General features: G+C 47.5%; 1 protein-coding gene across 2 annotated transcripts in view; it reads right to left on the bottom strand.

Annotated features, from left to right (window-relative positions):
* Positions 1-11,451, bottom strand: part of REL (REL proto-oncogene, NF-kB subunit) — a 40,292-nt gene that overhangs the window by 2,656 nt on the left and 26,185 nt on the right. For both annotated transcript variants that reach the window (XM_033513176.1, XM_015622193.3), the window contains 5 exons: positions 5,009-5,149; positions 1,254-1,358; positions 748-960; positions 377-445; positions 200-274 (listed from right to left, as the gene is read on the bottom strand). In XM_033513176.1, coding sequence (XP_033369067.1) covers positions 200-274; positions 377-445; positions 748-960; positions 1,254-1,358; positions 5,009-5,149 — 603 coding nt within the window. The remainder of the gene's footprint in view (positions 1-199; positions 275-376; positions 446-747; positions 961-1,253; positions 1,359-5,008; positions 5,150-11,451) is intronic.

The following is an 11,451-nucleotide window of genomic DNA, read 5'->3' as shown; positions in this document are numbered from 1 at the left end:
TGGGCAGCAGCAAGAGAGCTGCCTACCTCACCCCCCTACAGCCCATGCTGAGGGTGACATAAAGAACTGAGAGCTTTCTGTGTGTACAGTCAGAAGTACCACTATCTCACAGGAAGAAACCCTCAGGAGATTCGAATTTCAAGCAAAGAGGAGGGCACTATCTGTTTAAACCACTGTCAGACTGCAGGCAAAAACCTACCTTTCTTAATCACCTTCCCTTCAGGAGTGACAACAGGGAATGGGGCTACTTTGGGCCTCTCCATCGTGTTTGATCCTGTGAGGGGACACAAAGAGAGCAAGCAGCATTTAGAGGAAACAGCTCCATCTAAATGTAAGTTCACTCAAACGAGAAGAAAAAGACAAATATCTTCCTTACCACAGTCCTGTATGAGCTTCTGCCAAGCCAGCGTTGATCTCTGCCTTTTTGCTTTGTTGCCATATGGATCTACAGAGAAAGGAGTGGAAGGGGAAAGTGTTGCACTTCTCTTTATTGAAGGCCTCAAGGAACTTCCTAGTGGCACCAGGTTGTAGTAGGAATTATTTAAGGGAAAATACTGCAGGCATGGCAGCACTAACAAACCATGCCAGTGTTACCCAACAATAATTCTGGTATTTCCACTGAAAGAGGGAATAAACTCACTGCCGTAACTTTTAAAACCCACAGCTCTACTTTGCTGAAGCAGTGCTGTAGATTTTTCATTAATTAAGCCAAGAGCTGTTCAGCAGCTCATCTCACTGGAACCATACCCTTTTCATCTGGCAGGTATCTGAAATCCATGGGTTCGCTGACTTCCTGGTCAGAGGGTCTCCTCAGCTGCATCTTCACCGTGACGGGCTCGGTGATGTCCCTGAGGAACGGCGGCGTCCGGAACACGATTGCGACCTGGCGGTGAACGTCGGCCTGGGAGAAGGAACCTTTGGCCTCCCAGTTGTCCAGGACAAACCTGACTTCTATGTCATCTAGGCCACGAGAAACAGAAGATGCTTGTTAAGCTGGAAAACTGGAAACATGCAGCAGGAAAGAGGGGAGCAAAGTGAGGAGCCTGACTCAGAATTCAGATGCAAAGTAAATGGCTCAACTTTAAAGGCACAAGAGGTGCTGAGATCCCATGAACCTGAAAGCTGTTCCACCCAGCTACAAAACCAAACCACTCTGAGGTGTGTGGTGAAGGGTTCCAGCCCCCCAGCAGGAAAACGGTCATGGAATTTGTCCATTTGGGAAAAAGGGAGAGAAAAAACCTAGTCCAGGTTACCTTTCTGAACTTTGTCGCACAGCAGAAATATTTCATCTCCTCCTTTGACGCTTCCACAGTTCTTGTTCACACGACAAATTCTCAATTCTGCGGTGTTGGGAGCTCCTGGAAGCAAACAGGTGAATTCAGTGACATAGAATTACTGTGGCTGTGTCACTGTAGGATAGGAGGTGCTGGGAGTTCAGGCACATGAAGGGAAGGCAACAGCTGGGGAAATGTGCCACCCTGAAATCTGCACAAAGCAAACCACTCCACACAGGAAATCCAGCAGCAGGGTCTGATAGTCCATGATGCTACAGCTTACCTCCAAACACAAGACACCAGCACTGCTGTGCCACCCACTCCATAACTTTTGTAGAGCAGACTCAAATACTGCTCCCACTGATGTGGTTGTGCTCAGCCCTGCTGCCCTGCAAGCTCCAGAATTCAAAGCAGTTCTGTGAGTGACTGATTACCTCGTCACACTTCTCTGGAAAGAGCTGGGCTAGCAAGTCAGCAGAAGTCCCCTCCCTGAGGGTCTGGCTGTAGTTCTATTCACAGAGACCCTTGGCCATCCAGCCTCTCCTCTGTTCCCCTCTGCAGGTGTCCAAGAAGAGCTCTAGGACCATAATTTCACACCTTCACCGAGGGCAGCAGCTTTCACCCCAAAACTCAAATCTAAAATCACAGGACTGGAGTTTGGAGGACTCCAGGCTCTATGTGAACAGCCTCAGAACAGCTGTGGATGGAGAGCTGCCTCTCACCATGAATTACCCCCCACTGAAGGCTGCACAAATTGCATTCCAAACAATCTCATGGCTATGGGTGACTCCAATGGGATGGAGCCATGCTCTGCCTGGTGGTGTCTGGCTCCATTCTGGAGCAGCAGCTCCAAACACATCTGAAATGTCTGGAATGATCCAGGTGGTGCTGCTTTGACACCACGAGACTGATCCTCCATGAGGCTCCACCACTACAGGCTCCCTGTTCCAGACACAGAGAAGAAATACAAAAACCAAAGCTCATGGTGTCGAACTCAAAAAGAAAACAAACAAACAAAAAAAACCCCAACAACAAAAACCCAAACCAATCTACTTTAGACTCTCAGTTGGAATCAATTCCTTCCCAAGTACAGCCACAGCACAACACAGACTACACCTAGAGCAGAGATCCTGGTAACCTCTCACCAGTCCCCAATTACGTAGTTATTATCTGCAGTTATTACTGTCATTATTGTAAGTGGGAGCTACAGCCTCATGTTCTAAATGACACACTCCACTTCATTTGCTGAATGAATCAGAAGCCTTCAAGGGAGGGGAAACCAAACAAACCCAGAAACAGCACAGGGCCATGTGACCGACAGCGTCATGGTGCGCTTTTCACAGGAAGGGTAAATTAAGAATTGTGAGGAAAAGCCTAATTTTACCAATGTTTCACTTCTGTGAGCCTGAATGGCACTCAAGAGCAGAGAATCTCAGACTGGGTTGGCTTGGAAGGGACCTTAAAGATCATCCATTCCCAACCCCCCTGCCAAGGGCAGGGACACCTTCCCCTCCCAGCCCTGTCCAACCTGGCCTCGGACACTTCCAGGGATGGGGCAGCCACAGCCTCTCTGGGTAAATTGTGCTAGGGCCTCCCCACCCTCACAGAGAAGAATTTCTTCCTAATATTCAATCTAACCATTCCTTCTGTCCATTTGAAGGCATCACCCCCTGTCCTGTCAATGCATGCATGCCCTGCTGTGAAAAGTCCTTCTCCAGCTCTCTTGCAGTTCCCTTTAGGTCCTTGTAACAGATTTTTGGGACAGTCTCCTTCACTGGAATCTGTTGTTTTGTCCTTAGAGAAGGAATTCAGAAGGGAAATCAACACACACAGCAGATGTGGATGCACTGCTGTGCTGTCAGCAGGAGCGCTGAGCCCAGCACCTGCCTCAGGGGGAAATGTTCCACATCCCTGTCACCTCAGCTCCTGCCCAATTCCTGTTCCTACTCCCCTACACCACATCCCTGGTGACAAACCCCTAGAGAAACGAGCTCCTTGTTGAAAATCACGCTGCTTTCAGCCAGGGCAGGACAACGTGTTCTGTCCAACCCCATTTCTCAGAAATGCTGAGCTGCCTCATCTGACTCTTCCTCAGAGTTTTTGATATACAACTTGGGAAATTTCTGCTCCGAGCCAGTTAACTTCAGAAGCATCTGGAAACAGAAGGTGCTGAATTTGAGGCACTTGCAGCCTCTGCTGATGGGGTTGCCTGCATAATGTCAGGGTGATTCTTCTGTGTCTCACTACCCAAAGCAAGTGGAGACTACGAAGGATGAGAAAGTGAGGAAATACTGGATTTGAAGCATCCAAGCTGTTTTTCAGAGTATCTCTTCGCTCCTAATCCGAGCAGATCTGTGGAGGCCCAGACCTCAGGGCCCAGGGCTGCCCAGGCTGCAGTCACTGTGACCTGGGGGCTCAGCCTGGCCGCAGGACAGAGCAGCTCTGACCAGGCTGGCGCTTCTCAAAGCAGCTGGGATCTGAAACCGAGCGGGGCCCTTTCTTACCATTTGCGGTCGCAGCTCTGCACGGGTTTATTTACACGGCTGCTACGCTACAGGGAGAGTTTTGGGTGCCTCCAGTGCTGCCCACAGACACCCCCAGCACCCGCCCCTGCTTCCCCACCGCGCTCAGCCCCGGCCTCTGGCGGCTCCGCGGGACTGACGTCAGCCCACGGGACGAGCAGTCATGATTTGGCACATTTCTAAATGGCATCTGAGGCAGAGCTGCAAATCTGGTACATCAGTTTTCATCTCAGCCCTGATTATTTCAGTGCAAGGGTTCTCAGTAACGCTCGCAGTTCCACCTTCTAGATCATTCTAGAGGAGACTCTAAATATATCAGAGCCATCTGAGCTCGTACTCAACGTATTCACAATGGTTGTGCCCACATCAACACAATCCTAATGACTTCAGGAAATGCAGATCTCATTTTATTCAGTACTTTCTGCTAAAATGAGGACATCAAATATTTAGCATGGAAACACTCATGGGACAGAAATGAAAAACGCTGCAGAAAAGTTTTCCAGGATTAGGAGCTCTTCTGCTACTCTGCTCCCAGAGAGGAGTCCAGCACACACTGGGAACTAAAATCCTCAGCTCCTGATGCCTTACAGATGTCCAGTTTTGTGCAATGTGGGAAACAGTGCCAGGAAGAGGTGTCATGCACTTCTGCACCCTCCTGGAGCACGACCAAGGACTCCTCCATTACCCCACCTGCACAAACAGCCACCAACCAGGACACAAAAGGCCTTAAGACAGTTTCCCACTGGGATAAATCTCTCTTGCAAGTCCCATTCCAGAGCCCTCACAAAGCAAAGGTAAGACTCCTCAAGGACACAAACAAGCTGCAGAGGACTCCTTAGGAAAACAGATGAGCCTTGAGGCAGCCATCCATCTCCCTACTGTCATTTTAGTCACTTGGCATGTCAGGCACAGGCCTTTCCTCCCAATCACTGCTGCTGTGTGTGAACAAGGGCTGTAAAAACTCCTATGTGTGAGCCCATGAATGCCATGGACAATCCTTACTCTGGCTGGCCAACATTTCACCCTGGGATGATGTTTGAATGTATGGTCAGTGTGACTTGCCATGTGAGAGTCATGCACCTGGCAGTCCCAAGCCACAGAGGCGACCCAGAACTGGCACAGCCCTCAGAGAGCTGGCACTTCTCATCCCAAGCTAAAGAGAAAAACAAGAGGGAAAAGAAAGACAAGACATTTGGCTGAGCTGGTACTCACTGTTGTCATAGATGGGGTTGGAGATCAGAGGAGGAAGGGCTATCGTGTAGTTGCCGTGCTCGTCGGGAAGGAACGCTTGGAAGCAGAGTCGGACGACGTTGAGGTCGTACTCATCGATGTTGTGCAGCTGCTCCTCGGGCACTGAAGGACAGACAGCACCGAGGGTCAGTCACAGAACCAGCACGAGTTCTTTACCAAACTGGGGATGAATCCTCACCAGTAAATGAGATGGTGTTGCCCAGGCACACGTGCCATAGCCCCTGGCAGCCGGACAGGGGCCGCATGAATTAATCCCTCGTTCACAACAAATGACACTGAAGCCTTTAACGCTTTCCCTGCACCCAACAAGGTTCAACTGTCCGAGTTCTCCAGCTGTTTCTCGTGTCTGGGTTCCTCACCTTGCCTGCCACAACAGTTTCATGTATTTATAGCTTAAAACTAATTTTTTATTCTTCTTTGCGTGTGATAAAATTTACAAAATTAATGTTGTTGCCCAAGAGAAATATTTTGGTACAAAGCGATCCCAGGATCTCATTAAAGATTTTCTGCAGCGCTGAGAGATTTTGGCTACAAGGTATCATTATTTTCCTCTAGAAACTGAGATGGGAGAAGAGTCAGAAGGCAATTCCTGGGGCAAGAACGATGCTGAAACAACAGAAACCACCTCCCCACCCTGTCACCAGCAGTGTCACACCTTCCAGAGCAGGGAGGAGTGCGGCCATTAGGATACAGATGTGTAACACAAGAAGGAAAGCCTTGCTGGAAAGAATCCATTTCCTTGCATATTCCCCCCAGGGTAAAACCCATCAATGCATAACCCAAACTCAGCACTTCAATTTTGTTCACTCCTCATTTTAATTACAAGACACAGTGCCTGGGCTATCATCGCTGAATGTTCCATGTATTCCAGCTTAATGGACAATTCTGGGAAGAGCAGCCTGCTCTGAATTTGACACTTTCCTTTAAGGTGTGACACTAACCCATTATGTTGACATTCAATGCTAGTAAAAATGAGAAACTGCCTTAATTTCACTTAAGTGAAAGTGCTGATAATTAAAATCATTCCAAGTGTTTGTTTCCCCAAACCCTTCCAAGCAGCAGTGCAGCTGTTTCCCACTCCTCAGTTACCCAAAGCCAACGTGTGCCAAGTCACCAGATCACCAGCTCTCCACTCTCTTCCCCTCCCTTTCAAAGGGCTCTAGCAGGAACAGAAGATTAAATGTGGCTGTGATAAGAAGTCTGAGGACCATGCTGTACTGATTAGATTGCCTGCTCTGACCTTTAGCATTTATCACTGGCTCAGGTCTCCGCCCTGCCACGAGTGGGATTCCACAATGCCCACTTGAACGACTTCTTCCTTTTACCTTTTGATAGTGTGAAATAGTAAGTGTGATGAGCTCAGAATACTTTCCACTGGCATTTTCAGTCCTTCTGCTGCTCTGAATACCAGTTTCTCCTGGTCTCCACTGCAAAGGGAAATCAAGTCACCTTTCCCTTTTCAAGCCTGTGATCTGCAATATTCCAAGGCACCTACAGCAGCAAGTACAAAATGAAGCAACAACTGAGTGAGCTTCAGAAGTGGTGAGGCCCAGGGGAGTTCTGCCTGTGAGCTCTGTGCAGGTTGGTGCTGTGGCACCAGATACACAAAGTTCTGTACTTTAATGCACTTCATCAGCTCACCTGCTAACCTGGAATAGGATCTTTAGGAAACAGATTTGGAACAGGCAGATCCTCAGCCTGACTCAGCAGCCCAGCTGCCTCTGGACACAGCCTGATTCAGAGAACACAGACAGAAAAGTGCATTTTCCAAAGTGCACCTTGCAGAAGGGCTGTCAGGGGAGCAGCTCCAATCCATGCCCTGGACATGGGCATGAGATTGGGATGAGATGGGATTAGAGCATCCATAACTTTGACATCAGGGTTTATGTTCCTGTGCTGTGTTAGCCACTGGTGACCACGTGAATCCTTCCAGAGGCCCAAGGGGTGGTCAAACTCAACCTCTAAACCAAGCACAGAGATTCAATATCTTTGCCTGAATAAGCTGCCTGTTGATGGAGGATGAGCACAAAATCTGGATCTGGCTTCTGACCCTGAATCAAAAGTGAGGACTTTGTGGTTGTGTAACCAAGTCCCTGTCTCACGCTAAAGGAGCCTCAGTCCCGCTCTGTGCTTTCCACAGGGAAATGTGTCTCTTCCTCAGAAACATTTAACAGCAGACATAACCCCAAGAGTACTCTATAAAAGCAAAAATACTCTAGATACAGAGTAAATTTGCAATGCTAATGTTCAAATGACATCATTTCCTATGCTACAAACTTGCGCAAATTCCCAATAAATCTGTTTAACACCTGACACAGGAGTGGGGTGCCAAGAACGCCAAGGGACAGAATCACTGTGTACAGCTCATTCTATTGCAGCAAAACCCACTGCTCCTGATTTGCATGCTTTTATAAACGATTTCATAGAATTTTAAAAAATCTGTAGTTTGAAAGAGGAAGTGTTCAGTCAAGAGTGATTCCTCTTGGGCTATTTTTAACCAGACAAGAAGGACATAAGAGAGCAAAAAAAAAAGGAGAACAAGACAGCTGCAACTCCATCTTGTGACGACACGCTTTAAAAAAAAAGAGCGAGACCAGATTCCAAGTGCATATGAAGAAGCGCACAGCTTTCACCAATTTCAAAACAAGACAATCATGCAAACAAAACAAAGTAATGTTATTTTTAACAAACATCTAATTCTGCTCCCTCTGAAGTCAATTTGAGAGCAGCCACTAACTTGGAATGGATGCTGGCTTACACCTTGGGAATATTAAAAGCAAACAAAGCCAAGGCAGACAAACACCCTGAGTAACGCCTGGAGCGCGGCCGGATGGAGGATGGTCACGTCATTCCGTGTTGTTCCACCAACTCCTGTGCAGAAGGACAACAGACGGGGCCAAACCTGACAAACCTGAAGTTATTAAAGTTAGGAAACGCTGTCGAAGATTTTGGGAACGCTATGTGCTGGAGAGGAGGAGCAGCCACTCTCCATCGAGCCCTGCGAGCTCCGCGCGGGCAGGACCGAAATCGGGGGCATCGCGCACGTGAAGTAAAAACATCGCCCGACGCGGCGGCTTGGGGGCACAGGTGTGGTGAAAAAACAATCCAAAGAAAAAGAAACACAAAAAGGGAAGAAGTTCTCTGGTTTTGGCAAGGGTTCAACTTCCTCTTCTGACTGCTGCTCGCTGTGTGGTACCACACCTTAGTGTCTTCATCTGGATCCAGCTGAAAGAGCTGGAAGCCAGCCAAAAGCCTGGGTACGTTCCTGTGATGGCCCAGGCAAACCTCACCTTAACCCAGCAGAAATCCTTTAACTCCAGTTCTCTCTGCACACAGGAACACATGAAGGACTATTTGTATGCTTCACAAGGAGCTTTCAGAACTAACTCACAGAAATGAAAATAATATTTAAAAAATAGCTGAAATTCTAAGGTAAAGGTGGAATACGACGTAAAAAAAGCCCATAAAAATACCAGCAGAACCATGGTAAAAGAAATCCAACTCTGCTCACCAAGATTCTGGCAATAGGGTTGCAAAAGGAGTACCTGGAATTACAGCCAAACCCAGGGAGGATTTGCTGTTCATCTGGAAATGTGCTACAATTACCAGTAAATAATTTCATTATAGATCTGTTTACGACTCTTCTGAACAAAATGCTGGTTCCTCAACTCTACTAAATATTTATCTTGAAAATAATTCCCTAACCCATTATCTGAGACCAATACAGTCCTGGTGTGGGCAAAACACCCCACACAATCTAAACTGTGAACTCCTTCCAACCTGAGCTGCCTGATCCAGGCAGCTCCCAAGGATTAGGTTTGGGTTGTCCCTGTCTCCAAGATTTTGTCTGTAAAATCCAGAGATTCCCCGCTGAGATTCCACTGAATTCCACTGAGAAGCTGCTGGATTTGCTTCTGTAATACAAAATTGGAGACTTTCTGGGTTCAACACACCAACGTGCAAGTCCAAGATCAGACACAAAATTAAAGATGCTGGTAATGTCAAGCCTCCTGTTTATTGATTTCTAATTATAGTTTTATAGGTTTTGTAGTATTTCAACAGCTTTCAACATCCAGCAAGGCCAATAAAATGCCATTTATATGATTAAATTAATGGGGGATTAAGGGCTTTTATGTTCACTTGTAAGGTGATGCTTCAGGGAAAGTGAAAGTTTATTCTGAACATTGAAGGAAACTATCATGGGTTTGGTTTTTTGACTGATAATGTGACACCTATCAAACAGCAGATCCCTCACACAGAGCCCATCAGCCAGCTAATGATGTCAGCCTTGTGGAGTGGGCAGAGCTGGAGGCATCTCAACTTAACCTGCATGGAAACTTCCAGGGCAAACCATGTGAAAGAGGGGGCTCTGTGGAGAGCACAACTCACCCTGCAAAGGGACATCCTGTGACCTTCCCCCTCAGTGAGGGGCTGCAGGGCCACATGAGCCACATGAGATGTCAAAGAGAATGACCTTCCACAAGTTAAAACACCCCAGAGATCACACATCATTAATAATCATCACACATCACTCCCCACATGTGTGGGGAACACACAGCATTAATAATCATCATGAGTTGTTTCTCTCTTACGCAGATGAGGGTTTTTAATTTAGGGATATGCTGGGAGCTCAGTTTCATTAAGGGATGACACAGAGGTGGTTTGCCTCCAGGGTTTTGCTCCTGGAGTACAAAGATACCCCCCTTGGCCCTGATACCGACCGGGCAGTCTAACTCGGTCCATGCCAGAGGCTTTGCTGCAAAAGGTGGCTCTGCCCAAGCTTTCCAGCACTGCTCAGGCTGGCTCAGCTCTCATGTGGTGAATCAGATCAAGAAACTGGTCTGGCTCAGAACTATCTTGCCAGAAGGGAAGAGGAAAAGGCTTGTGTTCAGCCAGCTGGTTCCCACGACAGGCAGCCCCGGCACAAGGGAATCGGTGGAAGCAGAGCTTCTTCCACAGCTGGTGCTGATTTACACCAGGTTCAACCAGGCAGGGAAAGTCTCTGCAAGTCACAGGTCCCTCTTGGTGCCCAGGAGATCCATTTCAGAGCCAGCTCATCCCCCAGCCTATGTCCCTGCTGCAGCCACAGCTGCACTGGTGTAGCCTTTCACTAACGCTTCCCGAGAGGCAGGATCATGGAATGGTCTGGGTTGGAAGGGATCTTCAAGATCACCCAGGTCCTACCCCCTGCCACAGGCAGAGACACCATCCACTGTCCCAGGCTGCTCCAAGCCCTGTCCAGCCTGGCCTTGGACACTTCCAGGGATGGGGAAGCCACAGCTTCCCCAGGCAATCTATGCCAGGGCCTCACCTTCATTAAAGAATTTCCTTCATATATCCAACCTAAATTTCCCCCTTTGTGTTTGAACCCATTACTCCTTGTCCTATAGTGACAGGACCACAGTCCCTGAGGAAGAGTCCTGGTGAAGCTGGGAACCAGGGGAGGGAAGCACTGTGGCAGCACTGTGTTTCTTCTCCTGATACACCCACACCTGTTTTACTCCACTGAGATCCACAAAAACGTAATTTTCAATCAATTCTGCAGAAAAAAAGAGAAACTTCTACTTGTACCTTGAAACAGAACATGCATCAGCAACCCATTTTTCAGAAAGCAAAAACACAGGGAGCTGATGAGTGCAAACAACTAAAATCCAGATGCTATTCTACAGTCAGTAAATGCCCAGACTTCTATGGATACATTTCCCTGGTTTACAGAAGAAAGAAATGCAGGGAAGGTGAAAGGCCTGGCCAAGGAAAGAAAATGGAAATACCAATTAAAACTTTCAAAATGCAGCACTTGTTTTGCCTAGACAATGTTTTGCTGGCTTCTTTTCCTCTTTTAAGTTCAATGTGAAAAAGGAAAACAGATTTAAATGAGTGTATCCATCAGCCTCTGTGCATTCCCAATACCTTTCTTTAGCAGTTCCTGTTTCTATCATAAAAAAATCAAGTAGTCAGCATTTTTGTCTTGCTACTTGGTAATTTTCCTTTTTAAACAATTTGAAAGGGGACTGTCCTTTATATTAACATACACCTTTTGGAATAAGCAGAAAGGAGCATTTGCATGAGAACAGAAGAACAAAGAGCTTTCCAAAGGCGAGTACTAAAGTCATGCCATGATCAGGACACGCAGCTTCCCTCGAGTGGGCTTGCTCTGTTTTTCTCTCTTCTAAAGCTGATGACTCTCACTGCTATGATTTTACACCTCAGGATTTAACTGGGGGGCTGCACATTAGTGTTCATACAAGAAAAGAAGCTTAAAGTTCCTTGTGATATCCCAGGAGATCGTTACACCTTCAACCCACTCCCAGCCCAAGAATCCTTGCCCAAGAGCCGCTCGTGCAATCCACGGCTCCACAAAACTCCCCACGGAGAGGAGATCCTGGGGCAGAGGAGAGGGGGAT

The sequence above is a fragment of the Parus major genome, chromosome 3, assembly GCF_001522545.3.
Source record: "Parus major isolate Abel chromosome 3, Parus_major1.1, whole genome shotgun sequence".
Classification (NCBI taxonomy): Eukaryota; Metazoa; Chordata; class Aves; order Passeriformes; family Paridae; genus Parus; species Parus major.
Note: the sequence above shows the minus strand (reverse complement) of the source record. Positions and strands in the feature narration are given on the sequence as shown.